The sequence below is a fragment of the Aquarana catesbeiana genome, linkage group LG03 (genome assembly GCF_042186555.1).
Source record: "Aquarana catesbeiana isolate 2022-GZ linkage group LG03, ASM4218655v1, whole genome shotgun sequence".
Taxonomy (NCBI): Eukaryota; Metazoa; Chordata; class Amphibia; order Anura; family Ranidae; genus Aquarana; species Aquarana catesbeiana.
The window spans coordinates 250,055,124-250,079,650 of record NC_133326.1 but is presented as its reverse complement, the minus strand read 5'-3'; the positions used below and the strand labels follow the sequence as shown (position 1 = coordinate 250,079,650).

General features: G+C 43.6%; 1 protein-coding gene across 3 annotated transcripts in view; it reads left to right on the top strand.

Moving 5' to 3' along the window:
• The window catches only part of SCAF11 (SR-related CTD associated factor 11), a 176,702-nt gene that overhangs the window by 350 nt on the left and 151,825 nt on the right, over positions 1–24,527 (top strand). For 2 of the 3 annotated variants that reach the window (XM_073619959.1, XM_073619957.1), the window contains exon 2: positions 13,710–13,784. In XM_073619959.1, coding sequence (XP_073476060.1) covers positions 13,724–13,784 — 61 coding nt within the window. In that variant the 5' untranslated portion in view covers positions 13,710–13,723. Of the gene's footprint in view, positions 1–13,709; positions 13,785–24,527 lie in introns of those variants that run through there. The other variant, XM_073619958.1, reaches the window with a different exon arrangement.

Genomic DNA, 24,527 nt, shown 5'->3' with positions numbered 1-24,527 from the left:
CGTGTGTCCGTGCGGCCTGTGTAGTGTGTGTGGTGACTTCCTCGTGTGCTCCCGCCGGGCCCTTCCTCGTGTGCGTGGCGGCTACACGGGCCTGGTGAGCGGGCATTACGGGGGATGAGCCAACGTCATGACGGCAATGTGTTCGTGTGGTTCTGTGAAGGCCAGGCTACGCCGGCCGGTCTCGGCTTGTATTGGGACAGCACAGGAAGGGGCTTGGAAGGTTTTCTAGGTTAACACAGGCATGGAACAGTGTAGGAAACTACTACTACAGGCCAAGGCCTAGTCACTGAGGCAATGTAAAGCCCTAGTTCAGTCACAAAGCCAAGTGACCAGTGTATGGATTCCTAGAGTGTAAGCTCTAGCGAGCAGGGCCTTCTGATTCCTCTTGTACCAAATTGTAATGTCTGCCTTCATTGTGTTACGCGCTGTGCAAACTGTTGGCACTATAATAATATGGACTCATGGACAGGAGAGAGTGTAAGTATCGTTCAGTGCATGGCCTCGGAGGGGGCACGGCGCTCATGGCCTCGTTCGGTGCACGGAGAGGGCACGGCACTCATGGACAGGAGAGGGCACGGCCTCGTACAGGGCACGGCACTCACGGCCTCGTACGGGGCACGGCGCTCATGGCCTCGTTCGGTGCACGGCACGCATGGACAGGAGAGGGCACGGCGCTCATGGCCTCGTTCGGGGCATGGACAGGAGAGGGCACGGCGCTCATGGCCTCGTTCGGGGCACGGAGGGGGCACGGCGCTCATGGCCTCGTTCGGGGCACGGAGGGGGCACGGCGCTCATGGCCTCGTTATACTTTTTGCTTCTGTGTTCATCACGGAAGCATAACAAACTGTTTACAAAGTTTGTTTGTAAATGAAGCGTTGTAAACTGTGTTTACGTTTGCAAATCAATAGGAGTTTCTTTCCATTCATCCGCAGTGCAGGCTGCAGAGAGAAAGGGACTGTCTTCAGCCCCTTTCTCTGTCTCAAAAAGGAGACATTGGGGGTCTGTTTAGACCCACCCCAAAAAAAATTAAATTGTAAAAAAAAAAACATATGGTAGATTTAAGGGTAATGTGCTTTCAGAACATAAATGGTTTGGGGGGTCTTTTACAGACTCTGAAAGCTGTAAGGAAAAATACCAGAGTAGACCACAGGGCCTGGCAGTGAAAGGGTTACATAGTAGGTAAGGTTGAATAAAGACAATAGTCCATCCAGTTCAATGCGTGTCAGTTTCTATAATTCTTTTCCGCATCCCTGTATATTGTGTTGTTTAACCACTTCAGCCCCGGAGGTATTTACCCCCTTCCTGACCAGGCCATTTTTTGCGATAAGGCACTGCATCGCTTTAACTGACAATTGCGCGTTCATGTAACGTTCTACCCAAACAAAATTTACGTACACACACACACAGAGCTTTCTTTTGGTGGTATTTGATCACCTCCTGTGGTTTTTGTTTTTTGCGCTACAAGAGTGACAATTTTGAAAAAAAAAAACACTACTTTTTGCTATAATATCCCAAATTAAAAAACAAACACATTTCTTCATCAGTTTAGGCCAATATGTATTCTTCTACATATTTGTGGTAAAAAAAATCGCAATAAGCGTATATTGATTAGTTTGCACAAAAGTTCTAGCGTCTATAAAATGGGGATAGATTTATGGCATTTTTATATTATTATTACATCCCTGGGAATTACAGACCAGTTAGCCTAACATCAATAGTATGTAAACTCTTGGAGGGGATGATAAGGGACTATATACAGGATTTTAGTAATACGAACTATATCATTAGCAGTAATCAGCATGGATTCACGAAGAATCGTTCTTGCCAAACCAATCTATTAACCTTCTATGAGGAGGTGAGTTGCCATCTAGATAAAGGAAGGCCTGTAGACGTGGTGTATCTGGATTTTTGCAAAAGCATTTGACACAGTTCCCCATAAACGTTTACTGTACAAAATAAGGTCCATTGGCATGGACCATAGGGTGAGTACATGGATTGAAAACTGGCTACAAGGGCGAGTTCAGAGGGTGTTGATAAATGGGGAGTACTCAGAATGGTCAGGGGTGGGTAGTGGGGTTCTGTGCTGGGACCAATCCTATTTGATTTGTTCATAAACGATCTGGAGGATGGGATAAACAGTTCAATCTCTGTATTCGCAGACGATACTAAGCAGGGCAATAACTTCTCCGCAGGACGTGGAAACCTTGCAAAAAGACCTGAACAAATTAATGGGGTGGGCGACTACATGGCAAATGAGGTTCAATGTAGAAAAATGTAAAATAATGCATTTGGGTGGCAAAAATATGAATGCAATCTATACACTGGGGGGAGAACCTCTGGGGGAATCTAGGATGGAAAAGGACCTGGGGGTCCTAGTAGATGATAGGCTCAGCAATGGCAGGCAATGCCAAGCTGCTGCTAACAAAGCAAACAGAATATTGGCATGCATTAAAAGGGGGATCAACTCCAGAGATAAAACGATAATTCTCCCGCTCTACAAGACTCTGGTCCGGCCGCACCTAGAGTATGCGGTCCAGTTCTGGGCACCAGTCATCAGGAAGGATGTACTGGAAATGGAGCGAGTACAAAGAAGGGCAACAAAGCTAATAAAGGGTCTGGAGGATCTTAGTTATGAGGAAAGGTTGCGAGCACTGAACTTATTCTCTCTGGAGAAGAGACGCTTGAGAGGGGATATGATTTCAATTTACAAATACCGGACTGGTGACCCCACAATAGGGATAAAACTTTTTCGCAGAAGAGAGTTTACCAAGACTCGTGGCCACTCATTAAAATTAGAAGAAAAGAGGTTTAACCTTAAACTACGTAGAGGGTTCTTTACTGTAAGAGTGGCAAGGATGTGGAATTCCCTTCCACAGGCGGTGGTCTCAGCGGGGAGCATTGATAGCTTCAAGAAACTATTAGATAAGCACCTGAATGACCACAACATACAGGGATATACAATGCAATACTGACACATAATCACACACATAGGTTGGACTTGATGGACTTGTGTCTTTTTTCAACCTCACCTACTATGTAACTATATTATTATTATTATTATTATTATTATTATTATTATTATTATTAAAAAAAAAATATATATATATATATATATATATATATATATATATATATATATATATATATATATATATATATATATATATATATATATATATATATATATATAATTTTTTTTTTTTTTTCCCCCTCCAGGATTGCGGCAGACAGATCCGGACACTTTTTGGGGACCATTGACATTTATACAGCAATCGGAGCTAAAAATAGCCACTGATTGCTGTATAAATGTCACTGGCAGGGAAGGGGTTAAACACTAGGGAGCGATCAAGGGGTTAAGTGTGTTCCCTAGGTGTGTTTCTAATGGAGGGGATAGAACTGACTGGAGGAGGAGCCAAATTGTTGTTCCTACTTAGTAGGAACAGACGATCTGTTTCTCCTCCCCTGTCAGAACATCGGGTCCCCCACGCCGTGCAGCGGGCGCGCACACCTGCTATGGCGCTTACAGGAGCCGCCTTATATATACGGCGATTAGCACAGGAAATCCATCCTGCCACCGTATATATACAGGAGCCAGTTGGGAAGCGGTTAAATTGATCATCCAAGAGTCTTTTAAAAATATCCATACTCCCTGCTGCCACCACCAATTGTGAAAGAGTTCCATTTCCTTATTGCCCTGACAGTGAAAAACCCCTGCACTGCTTAAAGTTAAACCGCTGCTGCTCCAATCTCATTGTGTGGCCCTGTGTCCTCTTACACTCCCTGAGACTGAATAGTTTTTTTCCTATGCTGGGATCACCATTGATGTATTTGTAAATCGCTATTACCGTGTTTAAAATAAGACCCATCTCAATTTTCTAGGATGGCTGCAATATAAGCCCTACCCCGAAAATAAGCACTAGTTTAAAGCGGAGTTCCACACAAAAATGGAACTTCCGCTTTTCGGACCCCCCTCCGGTGTCACATTTGGGGGGGGGGGGGGGGTGAAGATGCCTGTCTAACAGGTATTTGCACCCACTTCCTGACAGACTCCCACGGGAGTCTACGCCTTTTCCCGTCCCTCCGTGCTGTCTCCTGGGAAACACACGGTCCCAGGAGATAGCGGGGACCAGTTACAACGCGCAGCGCGACTCGCGCTTGCGCAGTAGGGAACCGGGAAGTGAAGCCGCAACGCTTCACTTCCTGATTCCCTCACCTAGGATGGCGGCGGCAGCTGCCGAGAGTCGAGCGAGTGATCGGCATCGGCTGCCGACATCGCTGGACCCTGGGACAGGTAAGTGTCCATTTATTAAAAGTCAGCAGCTATAGTATTTGTAGCTGCTGGCTTTTAATATATATTAATATATATATATTAATATATATATATATATATATATATATATATATATATATATATATATATATATATATATATATATATATATATATATATATATATATATATATATATATATATATTTTTAGGTGGATTCCCGCTTTAAAGTCCTTGTAAAATCATGTAATCCACGCTATAAAAGGATTATACAATGTCCAGTGTGTTTCTTTATTTAACATTAGCCGGGAAGAAGGGCTCTGGCGGGTCATGTGAGTACCCAGCAGCGCTGTAAGTAAGGTATTTTTCTACAATGTTACATAAAGACACACACTGGACATTATATAATCCATTTACAGAGCGGATTAAATTATTTTAAGGACTTTAACTAGGGTTTATTTTGGGGATTACAGAGATGCTGACAGGGAGGGAGAGAAGACGGGGGACAAATAAGACATCCCCTGAAAATAAGCCCTAATGCATTTTTTGCAGCCAAAATTTAATATAAGACCCGGTCTTATTTTCGAGGAAACATGGTATGTCCCCTCAAGCATCTCTTTTGCAGCAAGAATATATTTAGTGCTTGTAGTCATTCCTTGTAATTGAGGTCCTCCAGTCCCCTTATTAATTGACCTCCTTTGGACTTGCCCCAGCACATCCCTTCTGAGAACTGGTGACCAGAACGGGACAGAATACTCCAGATGTGGCCTGAACAGAGTTTTATAAAGTGCCAGGATTATAGTTTTATCTCTGGAGTATATCCCCTTTTTTATGAATGCTAATATTCTGCCGGCTTTGGTAGCTGCAGCTTGACATTGCATGCTATTGCTCAGTCTGTCATCTAGGATCCCCAGATCTTTCTCCATCCTTGATTCCCCCAGAGGTTCTCCCCCTAGTGAGTAGTTTGTGTTTGTTTTTTGCTGCCAAGTGCATCACTTTACATTTCTCCACATTAAACCTCATTTGCCATATAGTTGCTCACCCCGTTATTTTGCTCAGGTCTTTCTGTAAAATTTCTATATCCTGATGTGAAGTTATTGCCCTGCTTATTTTTGTGTCAATTGCAAAAACTGAGATTGAGCTATGTATCCCATACTCTCATTTATGAATAAATTAAACAGAATTGGTCCCAATATAGAGCCTTGGGGTACCCCATTTACCACTCCAGACCAGTCTGAGTACACGTTATTTATCACCACCCTTTGGACTAGAGCTGGGCGATTTTCTCAAAAAAAAAAAAAAAGTGATATTTAAAAAAACTCGATTCACGATTTTGAATCGAGGGTTTTTTTTTGGACACCGCACCGGTCCTGAGGAGCTGCAGGCAGGAGTTTTTAGGTGAGGCCGCGGCGTCTGGCCTCGGGGACTAGGCCTAGTCTGCGGCCTCACCTAAACTCCTGACCGCAGCTCCTCAGGACCAGTGCAGTGTCAGCGCCGGTCCTGGTGAAAAAAAAATCGATTTGCTGAAATTTTGAATCGATTTGACCTCTGAACTCGATTCAAGATTTAAATCAATTTTTCCCCCAGCCCTACTTTGGACACTCCCCTCGAATCAGTTTTTTTTTTTTTTTTTTTTTTTTTTTTTATTATTCAAGAACAAACCTTATGGTCCATGCCTGCAACCTCAGCTTGTGGATTAAGCGTCCATGGGGAACTGTATCCAATGCTTTTGCAAAATCCAGATACATCACATCCACAGGCCAGGCCTCCCTCTGTCTAGATGGCAGCTCACTTCCTCGAATGTTAACAGATTGGTCTGGCAGGAACGACCCTTTATAAATCCATGCTGATTGCTAATGATACTTTTACTGAAGGAAAAATAGATATAGTCCCATGTAATCCCTTCCAATAATTTACCTATTGATGTTAAGCTGACTGGCCTGTAGTTTCCAGGAATTTTGTCTCTGCGCTTTCACTAAGGTCTTCCAGGACAGCCCATGAGACCTAGGGCTCCTCCTACAGGGACAGGAAACACATTAACACCCACCAGATAAAAGGTCCTCCAGGGCCCATGTCAGTATTAGTGTTTCCTCCAGATGGGAGGGGGTAACATGTTTCCTGGAACTAGTTCCCCTAAGTCTCATGAGCGTGGCTCCTGTGGGGATGGGGTGGTATTCCTACCTTCTTCTTAGGTCCCAGAGCGGCACATCCACTGGGGGAGTAGGTATGTTACTGCTGTCCCTGCTTCTCAGTGCACGGGGAATGCCAGCACTGCGGTGTTCGTCTGAGCTCCTGTCTGCGAGCCGCATGGTGGCAGTCGGCTTGTTTTCTCTGCTAAACAGCCTGGCTGGAGTGTGCAGTGGAGGGGTGTAACTTGCGTTCCAAGCTGGCCCACAGGAAGTACCTGGCGGGGTCACTTCTGGGGCGTGTGACATCAGCGAGCGCCCGAGACGCTAGTTCTGGTCTTTGAATGGCGCAAACAGGGACACTTGGAGGCTGGTGGTTTTAAAAAAACAGTGAAACCCAGCAGAGGCTGCGGACCACTACAGGGGCGGGATGGACTCCTCTGCGATAGGGAGAATGGTCCTTAAGGGAAGCAAGAGCTTAATTGAATCAGAGAGCTTCTAGCGGTTCTGAGTGCTTTGCAGGCATTTCAGACGGAAATTGGGGGTCACAATCTCCAGATTCTATCCGACAATATCGATATAGTTGCATACCTCAACAAACAGGGCAGTACGAGGAGTCGGATACTTCAATCTATCGCCCAGGAGATTTTATCATGGGCAGAAGGGAATCTAGCCTCAATTACAGCAGTGCACCTGAAGGGGACACAACTGCTTGGCAGATTATCTCAGCCACTATCGTGTAATTGCAAGACAGAGAAGTTCTTTTCTCTGAACCCAGCGGATCGATCATTGGGGATCGATTCTCTGGTGAATCCGTGGCCATTCGGTCTCTGTTACGCCTTCCTGCCGATCAAGCTAATTCCAGAAGTTTCTTCTAGAAGAAACAGATCTTATCCTAATAGCCTCTTTCTGGCCTAAGAGGCCATGGTTTTCCCTGTTACAGACCCTGGTCTCAGCCTCCACTGAGTCTTTCGAAGAGAGAAGACTTATCGCAGGGTCCAGTGTCGCACCCACAGGGGTTTTTTTTCGGACATTTTTGACACATTTTTGGGACCATTGTCATTTATACAGCGTGCGATTAAAAATGCATTGATTAGTGTGTAAATGACACTGGCAGTGAAGGGGTTAACCACTAGGGAGCAGTGAATGGGTTAAGTGTTTCCTAGGGAGTGATTCTAACTGTGAGGGGGCTGGGCTTAAACACAGGACAGTGATCACGGCTCTCGATCAGAGCAGTAGATCACTGTCCTGTAACTAGGCAGAACGGGGAATGCTTTGTTTACATAAGCATCTCCCCGTTGTTCCTCTCCGTGACACGATCGCGGGCACTCGGCGGACATCGAGTCCGTGGGACCCGTGGTCAGAGACCGCGCCGCACTCGCGACACCGCTTCTTAAAGGGGACGTACCTGTACGCCCTTTTGCCTGCCAGTGCCATTCTGCCGACGTACATCGGTATGTGCTGGTCGGTAAGCGGATAATCACAGGTAGTGTTACTCACTGTGTCTCCGACTTCGTGGCGTCTCGTAACAGTGACTCCTATGCCGAAATCGGGAGATAGGGTCTCCTCCAGCCCATCCCACTTCACGTTCCTTACCAGTCAGCTGACCTCTAGTCTCTGTCCCCCAGCCATGCCGTGAACTGGATGGGCGGCTGCGAAGAGGCTGAGTGAGTGGCCGCAGGCTCCAGGAACAGCTCAGCTGGCCGCTCACAGGTTTCAGAGACAGCCCTGCTGGGCGCCCGCAAAAAGGCTTGGAGAGCGTTGCGGGCTTCAGGAACAGGCCAGGATTCGGTGACCCCTGGCAAGTCATCATTCGACCCCTGAGGGGGTCCTGACCCCCAAGTTGAGAACCACTGCCCTAGAGGATATTTCATTACCTTAGCTCGTAGCATAAGTGAGTTACAGGCCCTATCAGTGAGGAAGCCTTTCCTCACAATTTTTGAGGATCGGGTTGTTTTGAAAACTGATCCAGGATTTCTGCCTAAAGTGGCCAGTACATTCCACAGATCCCAGGACATTGTACTGGCGACCAAGAAAGAACATTTTAGTTTTTTTTTAGATGTGAGAAGAATTCTCGTCTGCCTTGAGGTCACCAAGAACCTTTAGAAAAACAGACGCCTTGTTTGTCCTTTTCAGGAGCACACAAGGGAAAGAGTGCATTTAAAGCCACCTTGGCTAGATGGATAAAGCAAGCTAATTCTGAAACTTACAAAATTAGGGAAGTTCCTCCACCTTTTTGTCACTGCTCACTCAAGAGCCTTGTCTGTGTCTTGGGCTGAGAGGGCTGGAGCCTCACCGGGACAAATTTGCATGGCTGCCACATGGTCCAGTTTTTCGTCCTTCATTATATATTATCGCCTGGATCTCCTATCTGCTCAGGAGCAGGCGTTTGGTCGTAAGGTCCTTCAGGCAGTTGTCCCTCCCTAGACTGGTAAGTTCTGGCTCATCGTCTCATGGGCTGTCCTGGAATACGCTTAGAGAAAAGCTGGGTTAGACTTACCGGTAACTCCTTTTCTGGGAGTCTTCCAGGACAACTGGATTCCCACCCGGTTTTGTCTTTAAGTTGTGTGTATTATATGCATATGTTTTAAAGGAACGTCCTATGGTTCTCAAATACTAACATGGGGCCTGGAGGACCGCCCCTTTATCTGGTGGGGGTTACCGTGTTTCATGTCCTGGTGGGAGGAGCCCTAGGTCTCATGGGCTGTCCTATAAGATTCTCAGAAAAGGAGTTAACGGTAAGTCTAACTCCAGCTTTTTTTTTCAATATTGGTACCACATTTGCTTTTCTCCAATCAACTGGTACAATTCCTGTCAGCATGCTGTCTGCAAAGATTAGGAACAACGATCTGGCTATAACCTGATTGAGTTCTCTGGGGTGTAAGCCATCTGGTCCCGGTGATTTATTTCTGCTAACCAGTTTAGGACACTGGACAAGTTACACGCATTCAAAAACGTGTCAGAGTTCAGTGCATTCTGTAGTATGTCCAGTTCTTTTGCTCCCAGCACTTAACAACCAGGATCTGGTGTGTGTGTGTGTGTGTGTGTGTGTGTGTGTGTGTGTGTACACACACACACACACACACACACACACACACACACACACACACACACACACACACACACATATATATATATATATATATATATATATATATATATATATATATATATATATACATATATACAGCAGCTTTCTGGCACCTACTGTCAAAAAGTCTGATTTTCAACTCCAACTTTGTTACTTTTGTATTTACTCTGTTTCATTCCACATGTTTGTGTCCCCCACATGGCTTCTCGCAAACTGCAAACAGGGCTTCTTCTTATGACTTTATTTCAACAATGGCTTTCTTCTTGCCACTCTTCCATAAAGGCCAGATTTGTGGAGTGCACGACTAATAGTTGTCCTGTGGACAAATTCTCCCACCTGAGCTGTGATTCTCTGCAGCTCCTCCAGAGTTACCATAAGACTCTTAGCTGCTTCTTTGATTAATGCTCTACTTGCCCGGCCTGTCAGTTTAGGTGGACAGCCATGTCTTGGTGGGTTTGCAGTTGTGCCATACTCTTTCCATTTTTGGATGATGGGTTGAACAGTGCTCCATGAGATGTTTAAAGCTTGGGATATTTATAACCTAGCCCTGCTTTAAACTTTTCCACAACTTTATCCCAGACTTGTCTGGTGTGTTCCTTGGCCTTCATGATGCTGTTTGTTCACTAAGGTTCTCTAAGGCTCCATTCACACTAGCGCGTTTTTTGATGCATTTTGCAGAAATGCACGGGAATTTTTTAACATGGGTTCCTATGGAACATGTTCACATCAATGCCTTTTTGTTTCTCTGCATTTTTGGAAAGGGTCGGGGACTTTTTTTCATGCAAAAAGCAGCGTTTTGCATGTAATGGATTTCAATGGACAAGCATCAAAAACGCAAGTGCACCGTTTTTGCAGCGTTTTTGGTGCGTTTTTGCCGTTTTTTTTTTTTTTTTCATTTTTTTTTTAAGACTGTAAAAAAAAAAAACCGCAAAACGCAAAAACGCGGCTCAAAAACGTGGCAAGCATGAAAAAAAAACCTCCAAAAACGCTCAAAAGCAACATGCATAGGTGTGAATCGAGCCTTACACACCTCTGAGGGCTTCACAGAACCGCTGTGTTTATACTGAGATTAAATTACACACAGAGACTATTTACTAATTAGGTGACTTCTGAAGGCAATTGGTTCCACCAGATCTTAGTTAGGGGTATCAGAGCAAAGGGGGCTGAATACAAATGCACGCCACGCTTTTCAGATATTTCTTTGTAAAATTTGAAAAACTATCATTTTCCTTCCACTTCACAATTATGTGCCACTTTGTGGTGTTCTATCACAAAAAATCCCAATAAAATACATTTTAGTACATAAAAAGGAGGGTTGGGACTTTAGATGAGGTGTGTATGAAGAGGCTCAACAATGAAACAGTGTAATATGGATGTGTTTGTCAGTAGCATGCAGTACATAAAATATAGTAAATATCGACTTATAATGGTATTGTTTAAAAAGGTGATCCTCCAAGAGATGGAATCTTTAAAGTGGTTGTAAACCCTTTACAGACCACTTTTCCCTACAGATAAGCCTATAAGGCAGGGTTACTGCCAGTAGTTTTTTCACCTTCATGCATAGGATGTTTACAACCCCATTAATGTTAGCTGTAAGCAACAAACGCATATGGGAAAGATAAAAACACTTTAAGAGCAAATTTTCCAAAGATGAGGGCTACACCCCAAGTCGAAGGGTCCATTCACATGGGCTTGTCCGTGTACAGACTCCGCTTTGCTCAGCAGGGATCGATCCGCTGACAGGTCCGTTTCCTCTCACTGTGCGGAGATGGACCTGTGGAAGCCCATCCGATTGTCCAGACGGATGGAAAATAGGGTTTCCATCCGTCTGGATTTCACGGACCGGATCGGATAGGACATGTCACCGCTGAATGGAGCGTCTGATCAGGTCCACCTGAAAAACTGACAGGCAGTCCTGATTGGAAAGATCGCGTGAAAGGGCCCTTAGACTGGGAGGGAATATTGACATTGATGAACATGGAACAGAAATGGGAATTTTTCAAAAAGACTATGTGAACACACAGCAAAGTATATTCCCATGGGCAACAAGTTTAAAAGGCTAAAAACCTATGTGTCTCACATCCAATCTTAAAAAGCTATAAATAAGAAATTTATTAAATATATAAAAATGAAGGAACACTATCATTTTAAATGTTGCAAAAAATTGTAAAAAGGAAATAAAGGATGCGAAAATTCTAAAAGTATTACAAACCCCCAAAAATTCTTCAAATATATTGATAGTAAAAAGCCCTTTACAAAATAATCTAGAGTGGGTGACTGGGGACAAATAGAAGGCAAATTTTTATTAAAAAATTCTTCAGCTCTGTGTATACAAAGAAGCATGGGGGGAGCTCATGACCATGATGGGGGGGGTGGTAGTGTGACAGCACTAAATGAACCACAATGGCTCAAAACTGATACGGCCCAGAAATATTTAGACAGAATAAAGGCGAATAAAGCACCTGGACCGGATGGCATCCACCCACGGATCCTGAAAGAATTGAGCTCTGTCATTTTCAAAGTCATTGTTCCTAATTTTTAGGGGCTCTTTAATGACTGGAATTGTACCACTGGATTGGCATAAGGCCAATGTGGTGCCTATATTTAAAAAGTGATCAAAGTCTTTACCAAGTAACTGTAGACCTGTTAGTTTAACTTCTATAGTCGGGAAGATGCTGGGTAGTTTAATAAGACCACATAAATTAATTGTTGCTGGGGAAAAAATATTTTCACTAACAGCATGGATTCATGAAAGGCAAAAGTTGTCACACAAATCTGATTTCTTTTTTTATAAGGAGGTGAGCAAAACCTTAGCCAAGCGGGGTGGCTGTGGATGTAGTGTTGCACAGTTCCCCACGCACGGCTAATGTGAAAGGTAAAGTCTACACTCTACAGGCTTGGAAAAATCAGTTTGTAAATGTATAGAAAACTGGCTAAAAGGCAATATTCAGAGTAGTGGTTAATGATTCTTACTTTGAATGGTCTAGGGTTGTTAGTGGTGTACCCCAAGGTTTAGTGTTGGGACCCTTACTTTTTAATATATTTATAACGAATATAGGGTCTGGCATTAAAAGTGCCATGTCAGTCAGTGTTTGCTGATGACAACAAGTTATGCAGTGGAATAACGTTCTTGTAGGACGTCTCCAACTTGCAAGCCGACCTCAATGCGTTGTTTAATTGGGCAGCTATGTGGCAAATGAGGTTTAATGTTGATAAATGAGAAAGTATGCACTTGGGGGGGCTAGAAACATGCACGCATCATATAATACTAGGGGAAGTACAACTGGGGGAATCAATGGTGAAGGATCTGGGTGTTCTGGTAGATTATAAGCTTAAAGTGGTTGTAAACCCTTTACATGCCAATTTTACCTACAGGTAAGCCTATAATGGGGCTTACCTGTAGCTACTGGAATGTACTCTTGCGCCGGCTTCATTGGCCCATGCACACTAAAAGGGCACGATCGTGCCATTTCTATAGGGCCTGTACCGTTGACTCCCACACGACTACGGCCAGTCAGAGCTGGAGTCCACGGCCCCGGAAGGAAGAGGGGTGAAGTTGGACGCGGGGACATGCGATGCATACTAGCTCATTATGCTTTTACTTTGCAGGGGGAAAAAAGAGGAAGTAAAACCCATCAGGACTTACTTCCTCTTTAATAATAATAATGCAATGCCAAGCTGCGGTTTCCAAAGTGAGCAAAATCCTTTCATGCATTAAGAGGCATTGACCCAAAAAAATGGCCAGAATGTCCTAAAACCCAAACCACACACACACACACACACACACACACACACACACACATCCTCTCCTAACTTGGGCAGATTGCGTATGAGGTTTAAATACTTTTTTAAATGGAAAGAAAATTGGCTACTGTAGCTACTCCCAAATTGTTATACGAAGTTGTGGCTTACTTGGTGTAAAACTCCATATCTGCTTTATACTACACTGTCCAGAGGTTGACAACTCTGCAGTGATTTCACTGTAGAATGAACAGTATTCTCACCCTATTGCAGCAAGTGGAAATTCCACGTACCTACTGCAAGGAACAAAAAGAAAACTGATGAATGCGGGCGACCATTTGCATCAAACTACATTTTTTTTCTTTTGCCCATAGCTCAACTTTTTAATTATGTAACTGTTATTGATAATTGTGTGGATAGGGGAATGACATCATATTTAATGCTTCACTTCATTTATGCTTGTGCATGGTTTATGTTCTAGGTTTAGTGGGAAAGATGAGGAGCAAACGTTTATGCTCATCTGATGCCAGAGACCAGCAAAATGAAGAAAAAGATGGTAAGACAGAATGTTGTTCTAGTGTGTATTTTTGCAAATGACTTTTTTTTTGCTGCACGACTAATCGTTAATCATTATCGCAATTTTTTTTATTTTTTTTTTTTCCCCTTGCGATCTTGACACAGTATTTTCCTGAATTTTTTTTTTCTATGCAGAGAATTCTCTGCTCTGCTGAAGCCACAGCCATCAAAAGGAAAAAAAAAGGGCAGTCTGCCAAGTATCACAACATTCTTCAGCAGCAACTAAGTGTAAACATTGTAAGGATTTGTCCTTTAGATCAAAGGAATACACTTTGGTGTGTAAATGAGGGAAGTTTAACCACTAAAACACTAAACTTTTGCTGGTTTCAAGTTAAAATCATTATTTTTTGCTAGAAAATTACTTAGAACCCCCAAATATATATATAATTTTAGCAGAGACCCTAGGGAATAAAATGGTGGTTGTTGCAATATTTTATGTCACACTGTATTTGCGCAGCAGTCTTTCAAATGAATTAAAAAAAAAAAACTAAACCGTAAAGTTAGCCCAAATTTTTTTTTTCTTTCTTTTAATGTGAAAGATGTTACGCCGTGAGAATTGTGAACTTTATTCTAAGCAAAAAAAAATTGTGATTCTCAGCTCTACTGCCAGACCATTTCTTTTTTTTTTTTTTTTTTTTTTTTTTTGACTTTTAAATGTAAAACCCCCAAAATAGTATTTATTTGGTAAAAGCAGAGGCCCTGTAGAATAGAAAAGATTGTGCAACATAAAAATTTAGTAAATACAATATTTGTGCAGCTGTTCATTAACCACTTCCCACCCAGCCTGTAAAAGAATGAAGGCTGGGCGGTGGTTTAGTTATCCTGACTAGGCGTCAGCAGGATAACCGCTGTCGCGCGCCCGTGGTGGCGCACATCGGGTCGATCGGTGGCGCAATGTGTCAGTCTGACACACAGATCTCTGAAGGAGGCTCTTTACCACGTGATCAGCTGTGTCCAATCATGGCTGATCACAATGTAAACAGGAAGAGCCGTTGATCGGCTATTCCTCACAAGCGTCTGACAGATCCGAGCAGAGGAGAGACGATCCGCTGCTCTCCTGACGAGGGGGGTCTGTGCTGATTATCAGCACAGCCCCCCTTCGGATGCCCGTCCAGGACCACCAGGGATTGCCACCACACTGGACCACCAGACAGCTGCCAATCGGTGCCCATCCCCAATGCCTGCCATTGCCATCAGTGCCCATCCCCAATGCCTGCCATTGCCATCAGTGATGCCCATCATTGCCATCAGTGATGGGCATCGCTGCCATCTATCAGTGCCAAGCAGTGCCACCTGTAAGTACCCATCAGTGCAGCCTACCAGTGCCACCCATGAGTGCCCATCAGTGCTGCATATCAATGCCGCCTATCAGTGCCCATCGGTGCCACCTTATCAATGCCCATCAGTGAAGGAGAAAACTTGCTTATTTACAAAAATGTTATAACGAACAAAAGAACTTTTTTTTTTTTTTTTTTTTTTTTTTTTTATTTGTTTAGCAAAAAATAAACACAGAGGTGATCAAATACCACCAAAAGAAAGCTCTATTTGTGGGAACAAAATAATACAAATTCTGTTTGGGTACAGTGTAGCATGTCATTTAAATAGCGATAGCGCTGAAAATTGGCTTGGGCTTGGGCAGGAAGGGGGGTGTAAGTGCCCTGTATTGAAGTGGTTAAACCTATATTTTAAGTTAAAAAAAAAAAATGTACAAATTTTTAATATACACCACTGCAATGTAATTCCTATTTCTTAACCACCTCAATACAGGGCACTTACACCCCCCTTCCTGCCCAGGCCATTTTTCAGCTTTCAGCGCTGTCACACTTTGACAATTGCGTGGTCATACTACACTGTAACCATGTGAAATTTTTATAATTTTCTTCACACAAATAGAGCTTTCTTTTGGTGGTATTTAATCACTCCTGAGTTTTTTTTTTTTTAGGGAAAAGACCAAAAATTTTGAAGGGGGGAATTAAAAGTTTTTCTTAGTTTGTCAGTAAATTTTGTAAATAAGTAATTTTTTTCCATCACTGATGGGCACTGAGAGGCTGCACTGGTGGGAACTCATTGCTGGCAATGGTGGGCACTTATTTGTAATCGCCCCGATTCCATACTTGGCTGTCCCCTGTGAGGAGATGCCACTGATTGGCTCTCCTTACACTCTGTCAGTGTGAGGCGAAGAGCGCTGATTACCGGCATCTCCGCGGCTCTTTACACAGATGGGGTTGCGCCGTGTCCTAGCAACACAGTGGGGACGCGCAAGAGTGGTCGTTCTAGGAAGCCGTAGTATGATGTCCACCCAGAACGAGAGCCGCACTGCCCAGCCGTCGTTTGACAGCAGGCGGCAAGTGGTTAAAATAATAATTAAACCCTTACATAAGCCAACTGAAGTGAATAGCGTTGGGTGATACACAATGTTGCATTAAAACCTACATAAGCTTTACCTCTTTATCTGCAGCTTCACTCTTCTACAGCCTTCCAAGGTACACAGTTTAAATGGCAGTATGCAAAGTATACAGTTTAGATGGCATTTCTCAGCTTGCAGGGGTTAGGAGATCTGATGTTGCACACTACACAGCACAGAGCTGAGTGTAATCTGAGATCTGAGTGGAGGAAAAGGACACGTGCTCCTCTGCAGTCTCTCACAGGGAAACATGCACATTTGGGGATCTCAATCACCTGTTGTGTTATAGAAAGGGGTGCTTGGCCTTCTCCAAGGATTTCCTAGAAGCACTAAAAACTAAAACAGAAGTGACTTGTGCAGATAGCAGAGGAAGCAGTGTGTAGACAGGATTCACAGTAAGTGCTTTGGACTAAGGCAAGTATACAGAGGAAAGAAAATGTGTCATTTGCCATATGATCTGATCCTCATCTAAGTCACAACAATAGACAAACACAATGTACTCAAGCTGATAATAAACCATTCTAATTTCTGATGTCTTTATTGAACACGCCTATTAAACATTCACAGTGTTGGAGGGAAAGTGAGTGAACCCCTGGTGTTATTAGCTGGTCGAACCCCCTTTGGCAACAATGACTCAAGCAAGCATTTTTGGTAGCTCTAGATCAGACCATCACAACGTTCAGGTGGAATTTACGTCCACATGTTATTTCCTTGTATGAAGATGAGCTTTGTTAATTTTTCATTTCAGAGGTTTACAACCACTGTACAGGACATAGGCTTTAATCTCTAGGTTATATGCTTCCACCTTCAGGTGGGGACAGTGGCAAATAAAGCGGTTAGGACAGCCCTTATAACTCCTCCCACTCCCAGCAAAACTCAGCAGAAGTTTTTTTTCCCCCTTAAAGCGTTTAATCCCAAAAAAAAAAAAAAAAAAAAAAAAGATCCTGTTCTGTTAAAGCATGTTATACAGTGCTTGTGCTGTGTCATTAGGCCCCCTGAAATACCTGGCTGATCCTGCCAGTTTTTCTACCCCTCTGTACGCTGACCACGATATATCAGTGCTGCTGAGCCCTGACACTGTGTGGTCAGCGTACATGCCTCTGTCATCTGATGCTATCTGCAGCTCTTTTGTGTTTCCCTCTGTCCTTTTCCTCCCCCTCCCTGCCTGTAAGCTCTCACTAGCGCCGCTCTGTTCCTCTCCCTGCTGCTTCAAAACTATCTGACCTTTACAGTATATCATCCCCCTCTGTCAGATAAAAAGCTGTATCCTAGTGCCTGTGCTTTATTTAAAAAAAGCTGATTTCTATCTGTTTCAACAGCGTCTTCCAGCGATCATGTGACTCCAGGCTCTTTCATCCTCTCTGGCTGATGTCAGCAGGGGAATCTCTGGAGCTATCAGACAGTGAGAGCAGAGAGCCTGGAGACCCCTGATCGCTGGGAAATTATGTTAAAACCAGTAGAAATCAGCTTTTTTTTTAAAAATAAAGCACAGGCACTAGGATACAGCTTTTTATCTGACAGAGGGGATGATAGCTTAACCACTTTAGGCATGTTCATCCTAGGCCAAGAAGTGTTATTGGCAGTATTTTCAGGTAAAAATAAGGGGCGAAAAAAGCCCTGCAGAAAAAGAACTAATACAGCTGTCGTATTAAAAGGGCTGGTAAGCAGCAGTACATTTACATTTTCTCTTTTGTTCAGTAAAGGACACATCCATACTTCATGACAGAGGGGTTTGATGTTGCCACCCACAAAGGCAGAAGGCTAACTAAACTAAAAGCACACCCAGGGCAATCTGCAGTAAGGAGCTCAGTTAATTTCTAGTGTTTTAGGAGTTTGGACGTGGAGCTAATTAGCGCTGTGTTTTTTATTTTATTTTAATATTTTTTTTTTTCTTCAATCAGCTGAGGTGCTTTGATAAGCCAGGTATCTGGATAGTCCCCCTAGCATCACCAATGAGCGCATACCATCCCCACTATAGGGACAGAGTGGCCTGAAGGGACATGACTCTTTGGTACACGTATACGACGGTTGGAACGAATTTTTGCTTTGAGTCTAGAAGTCGACTAACAGTTTGGAGCCAGTTTTTTTTTTTTTTTTTTTTCTCTTAACAGGCTACAGGTGGAACATGTAAACATGTTCCCAAAGGTGAACTTATACTTTAACCCTTTCACAGCCGTTTTTGCATATATAGAATATATATTTTCTGAAAGCAGACACCATAAAGAATAAAAAGTGGTAGGTCCAATTTTTTTTTTTTTTTTTTTTATGTCACACGGTATTACGGCAAAGGTCATTTTGGTAAAAAAACTATTTTAGTGTGCACAAAAACGCAATAAACCACCCAATTCTTTGGTAAAATATTAACCCCTTCCCGCCGACCGTACGCAGATATGCGTACTCGGCTTTCCGGGGTTATACCGGGATGATGCCCGCAGCTGCAGGCATCATCCCGGTACCGTTGTTCACAGCAGGCGATTGGCTACCCGAGTATAACAACCGATGCGGCTAAAAGCCGCTCGGCTCTTATACCGGAGGGGACATCCACCCCCCCCCCCCCGCTGCTCTTACCGGGCCTCCCGTGTGCCTTCGGCGGCTGGGGGCGGGCTGGAACGAAGCTGTGGGCGGCTTCGTTACAGCCTTCTCGTTGTAAACGCGGAAGCGACGTCATGACGTCACTTCCCGTTTACTCGGCTGTCAATGGCGCTGAATTTAAAAAAAAATACAGTATTCAGAATCGCCGTTTTCGGCGATCTGAATACTTTGAAGTGCAAAGGAGGGATGGGGGGTCTTTTAGACCCCCCATCCCTCCGTAAAGAGTACCTGTCACGACCTATTACTGTCACAAGGGATGTTTACATTCCTTGTGACAGCAATAAAAGTAAAAAAAAAAAAATAATTTTTTTTTTTTTAACCTCCCTGGCGGTATGATTATTTCGGATTTTAGGTGCTGAAAGCGGTACCATTATTTTGCATGGAAATTTGGCGTTTTATATTGTAGGTCTGTAAATCTTAACAATAACACACTTAAATCTGTCCAAACCAGAGTCTAGTAGATATCCCGGGTATGATAAAGTTTGAAACACAAAAACATAAATTATAATATAATAAATAAAAATAAATAATTAAAAAAAATAGTAATAAAATAAATTTCCCCACAATTCACTATCGCTCAATTCTGCAAGTGTTCTAATTTATTATCGCTGTTTTCTAGCTGGTCTAAAGCCACTTTTGACGTAAAGGGACACTTTTTGGTTGCTATGGACAATCTCCAGTTTCCAGGCAGAAAGAACAGTGTATATCATGTAACACTGCATGCAGGGCATGGGCCAGAGCACTGGGGACAAAAGGGATGTGAAATCCTTTCATACAGTACTGTAATCTGTAAGATTACAGTACTGTATGTGTTATGATTTTGACAGTTTTTTGAATTTGCCGCCAGGCTCCGCCCCCGTGCGTCGCGCCGCTCGCAGGGAACGGAGCCTGGCACAGAGAGGCTTCGGAGGAGGACGGAGCCCTCAGACACTGCGGGGGACATCGCAGGATCCCGGGGACAAGGTAAGTAACGCCGCCCCAGGATCCTGCAATGCGATCCCGAGTGTGGCTCGGGGTTACCGCTAATGGTACTGAATTTTAACCTCGAGCCACACTCGGGAAAACCGCCAGGGAGGTTAAACACAATTTATAAAGTAATAAAATAAATAAAAAAAAAAAAAAAAATTTTTTAAAGCGCCCGCGAGCTCGCGCAAGGAAGAAAACGCATACGGAAGGCTGTTTGGATTTTTTAAAATTCATAAAAGTGTCCCTTTTCCAAAAATTTGCGTTTAAAACACCGCTGCACAAATACCGTGTGATATAAACTATTGCAACAATCTCCATTTTATTCTCTAGATTCTCTGCTAAAAAAAAAAAAAATATATATATATATATATATATATATATATATATATATATATATATATATATATATATATATATATATATATATATATATATATATATATATATATATATATATATATATATATATAAAATGTTTGGGAACTCTAAGTAATTTTCTATCAAAAAATACGGATTTTAACTTGTAAACACCAAATTTCAAAAATAGGCTTAGTCATGAAAGGGTTAAAGCCAAGTTGCACCAAATAGATACTCGACATTGCGATACACATTGCCTTCGACATCGACAGTTTCAGACGTAGAGCACCCCACCTGGCAGTTTGTCGAGCCATGCACTATACTTTTTGAGGATGCTTTTGTCAAAAGTTGGTTTACCACTCCAGTATTGGGCCATCCACTTTCCAAGCTAAATAATGCTATTATCCTCCATGAAGAATCGCCTTCCTTTTTGAGACCCATCTGACAGGCAGGTGGAGAGCACTACACATTCTGTGTATGGTTTCTGGCGCTTTAAATCGTCCTATATTCGCCTTTGCCGTGGTCTCTCAGATCGTGACCAAATGGGCTAAGTTTTTACATCGAGGCTTGGCTTCAAAATAAGTCTCTCCCGCTTATATGAAATTGGTACATCAACTAGTTCAAGGTCTTCAATACCTGTGTAACGTGACTCTGGACTTGGGCTAGTTGGTCTCACCTGTCTGTCTTGCTGTTTTATGATGGCTTCTGTGACTTAAGTGCTAGTCTGAATTAGACTTCACTAAAATAAGTCCTTCCTGCCATGCCATTGGCAGGTAGCCACCTTTTTGGTGTACCCCTAGATGAACTTAAGATCACTGGTGGCAAGAGCACCTTCCTACCTCGGAAGACTAATGACAAACATTCACTTCCTCTAAACGTACTTGGTAGCACAAGGCCCCCCAAGCCTGCAGAGAGAACCACTTACGCAGGAAGGTATGCCCCCACTTCACCATCTCAAGATGGGGGAACATCTCCTGTTTGCAAATTGCTGGCTTTCGCTCGTCTCGGACAAATGGTTCTTGGAAGTTATCCACTTCGGTCACAAGATCGCGTGCCAAACGTTTTCGCCAGGTTATTTTCTTCCCTCCAATCTGCACCTCTCAATGTTTAGCTGAATTACAAATCGCAATTCAAGCATTCCTCCAGCAAGGAGCGATAGCCCCAGATCCATCCTCAAAAAAATTCAAGTGTTTCTATTATGCTCCAACAAAGGATGATATTCATCTGATTCTGCATTTGATTCATCTGATTCTGCAACTAAAAACCATGAAACCTTCTTAAAGGTGCGCACGTTTCGTATAGAGTTGGTTAATTCTGTGATGGCCTCCTTACATCAGGGGATTTCCTTGCCTTAATCTTAAGGACGCTTGCCTGCACTCCCCCATTTGCTGCAACCACCATTTCCTTTAGTTTGTGGTAGAAGAGATGCATTACCAGTTTGTTTTGTGTCAGCACCACATGTCTTCACAAAGTCACTAGCTCCGATCTTGGCTCTTTCATGCCTACGTGGAATAGCAGTGGTGGTCTACCTGGACGACCTGCTCCTGCGAGCACAGTTAGCCTTAGACCTCAAATTAAATCTCCTCAGTACTGTCAAGGCATTGGGGGAATTCAGTTCTGCTTCTATCCCTTTGCTTGGAGTACCCAGGAATTATTCTGGACACCAGCATGGCCAGGACTTTACTTCTGATGAACACATTTTAAAAAGTCTTTTATGTACATTGCTTATGTCACTACAGATCGCATCCATCAGTTTCTGCCTGCGAACTTTGGGTCTCATGGTCGCTTACACACACCATTCCTGACCGCTACAGAGAGATTCTCACAAAATGGAAACGACTTTTAGGTTTGCTGGACCAGCTCATCCATCTGACTCACCCGACATACAATACTATGCAAAGATTTTAGGCAGGTGTGAGGAAAAATGCTGTGTATTAAAGTCATTGTAAAGTCTTTGTTTAAAAAAAAAAAAATAAATAAAAAAAAAGTTATAGTGGTTTTGCACAGGGAAGCATGGATCCTCCTCTTCTCGGGTCCTTCTTTGCTGCTCCTAGCCCCTCCCTCCTGTCAAGTGGCCCTACTGTAAGCAGCTTGCTGTGGGGGCACCCGAGCTGAGCTGCGGCTCCATGTGTCCATTTAGACATGGATCTGCCGCTCGTCCCTGCCCCGCCCCCTCTCTGTCCTGATTGGCTAACTGACTTTGACAGCCATTGGTGCCAATGGCTGCTGCTGTATCTCAGCCAATGAGACGGAGAGTCCCGAACGGCCGAGGAATACATGGACTTCGCTGGATGGAGATGGGGCTCAGATAAGTATTAGGGGGTGCTGGAGAGCCTACTGCACACACAGAAGGCTTTTTATCTTCATGCATAGAATGCATGAAGTTAAAAAAAACTTTCTGCCTTTACAACTCCTGTTAAAGGACAAGTTCACCTTCGGGAACACATTACATGTGCCACCCGTTTTTAGGGTGGAACATGTAACCTGTTTCCGCTCCTGCAGCCACTCGGGAATCCTCTGCCTTTTGTAACAGCAGTACAGGAGAAGTTCCCTGTGCTTACTGTTGCTTTTTCAAAAGAGCATGGTCATGTGGGGCTTTGCACACATGACTGCCTCATTCATTAAGTTCTGTGAGTGAATGAGCGAACTAAAAGTACGACCATCCTTTCGGCTGTCGACTTGCAGCTCTTAATGAACTTCAACAGCTCTGTTGAGCACCAGGATTGTACCCTATCGGGTACAATTGGACAGTGCCACTAGCAGTGGAACTTTATGTATCTGCGTTTTTTCTCATCCCAGTGGTGGACAACTGGCAAGCGGACTCTCTATTTCGATCGCCAAATTGGGGGGGAATAGTCCCTGCATCCCAGTGTTTCTCTCTAGACCAATCAATGCAGGGGAAGTCAATCTGAAAGTTTCCACGTTTTTACCAGTTTCCCAAGTTCTGTCCCAGGAAGCGTTAGATGTTCTGGTGGCTCCACGGCACATGTACTCCCTAATATACCATGTCTAACAAAAGTGAGTACACCCCTCACATTTTTGTAAATATATTATATCTCTTCATGTGACGCTGAAGAAATGACACTTTGCTACAAGGTAAAGTAGTGAGTGTATAGCTTGTATAACAGTAAATTTGCTGTCCCCTCAAAATAACTCCACACAGCCATTAATGTCTAAACCGCTGGCAACAAAAGTGAGTATACCCCTCCACATTTTTATAAATATTTTATTATATATTTATGTGACAACACTAAAGAAATGACACTTTGCTACAATGTAAAGTAGTTTGTGTACATCTTGTATAACAGTGTAAATTTGCTGCCCCCTCAATAACTCAACACAGCCATTAATGTCTAAACCGCTGGCAACGAAAGTGAGTACACCCCTATTTGAAAATGTCCAAATTAAGCCCAATTAGCCATTTTCCCTCCCCGGTGTCATGTCACTCCCTAGTGTTACAAGGGAGCAGGTGTGTTAAATTTTGGTGTTCTCTCTCATTCTCTCTCATTCTCTCTCGCGCTCTCTCGCTCTCATACTGGTCACTCGAAGTTCAACATGACGCATCATGGCAAAGAACTCTGAGGATCTGAAAAAAATAAATTGTTGCTCTACATCAAGATGACCTAGGCTATAAGAACATTGCCAAGACCCTGAAACTGAGCCGCAGCAGGGTGGCCAAGACCATACAGCGGTTTAACAGGATAGGTTCCACTCAGAACAGGCCTTGCCATGGTCGACCAAAGAAGTTGAGTGCACATGCTCAGCGTCATATCCAGGTGTTGTTTTTGGGCAATAGACATATGATTGCTGCAGAGGTTGAAGGGGGGGGGGGGGGGGGCAGCCTGTTATTGCTCAGACCATATGGCACACACTGCATCAAATTGGTCTGCATGGCTGTCGTCCCAGAACGAAGCCTCTTCTAAGATGATGCACAAGAAAGCCCGCAAACAGTTTGCTGAAGACAAGCAGACTAAGGACGTGGATTACTGGAACCATCTCCTGTGGTATGAGACCAAGATAAATTTATTTGGTTCAGATGGTGTCAAGCGTGTGTGGCAGCAACCAGGTGGGGAGTACAAAGACATGTGTGTCTTGCCTACAGTCGAGCATGGTGGTGGGAGTGTCATGGTCTGGGGCTGCATGAGTGCTTCCAGCACTGGGGAGCTATAGTTAATTGAGGGAACAATGAATGCCAACATGTACTGTGACATACTGAAGCAGAGCATGAACCCCTCCCTTCAGAGACTGGGCCGCAGGGCATTATTCCAACATAAGGACCCCAAACACACCTCCAAGATGACCACTGCCTTGCTAAAGAAGTTGAGGGTAAAAATGATGGACTGGCCAAGCATGTCTCCATACCTAAACCCTATTGAGCATCTGTCAGGCATCCTCAAACGGAAG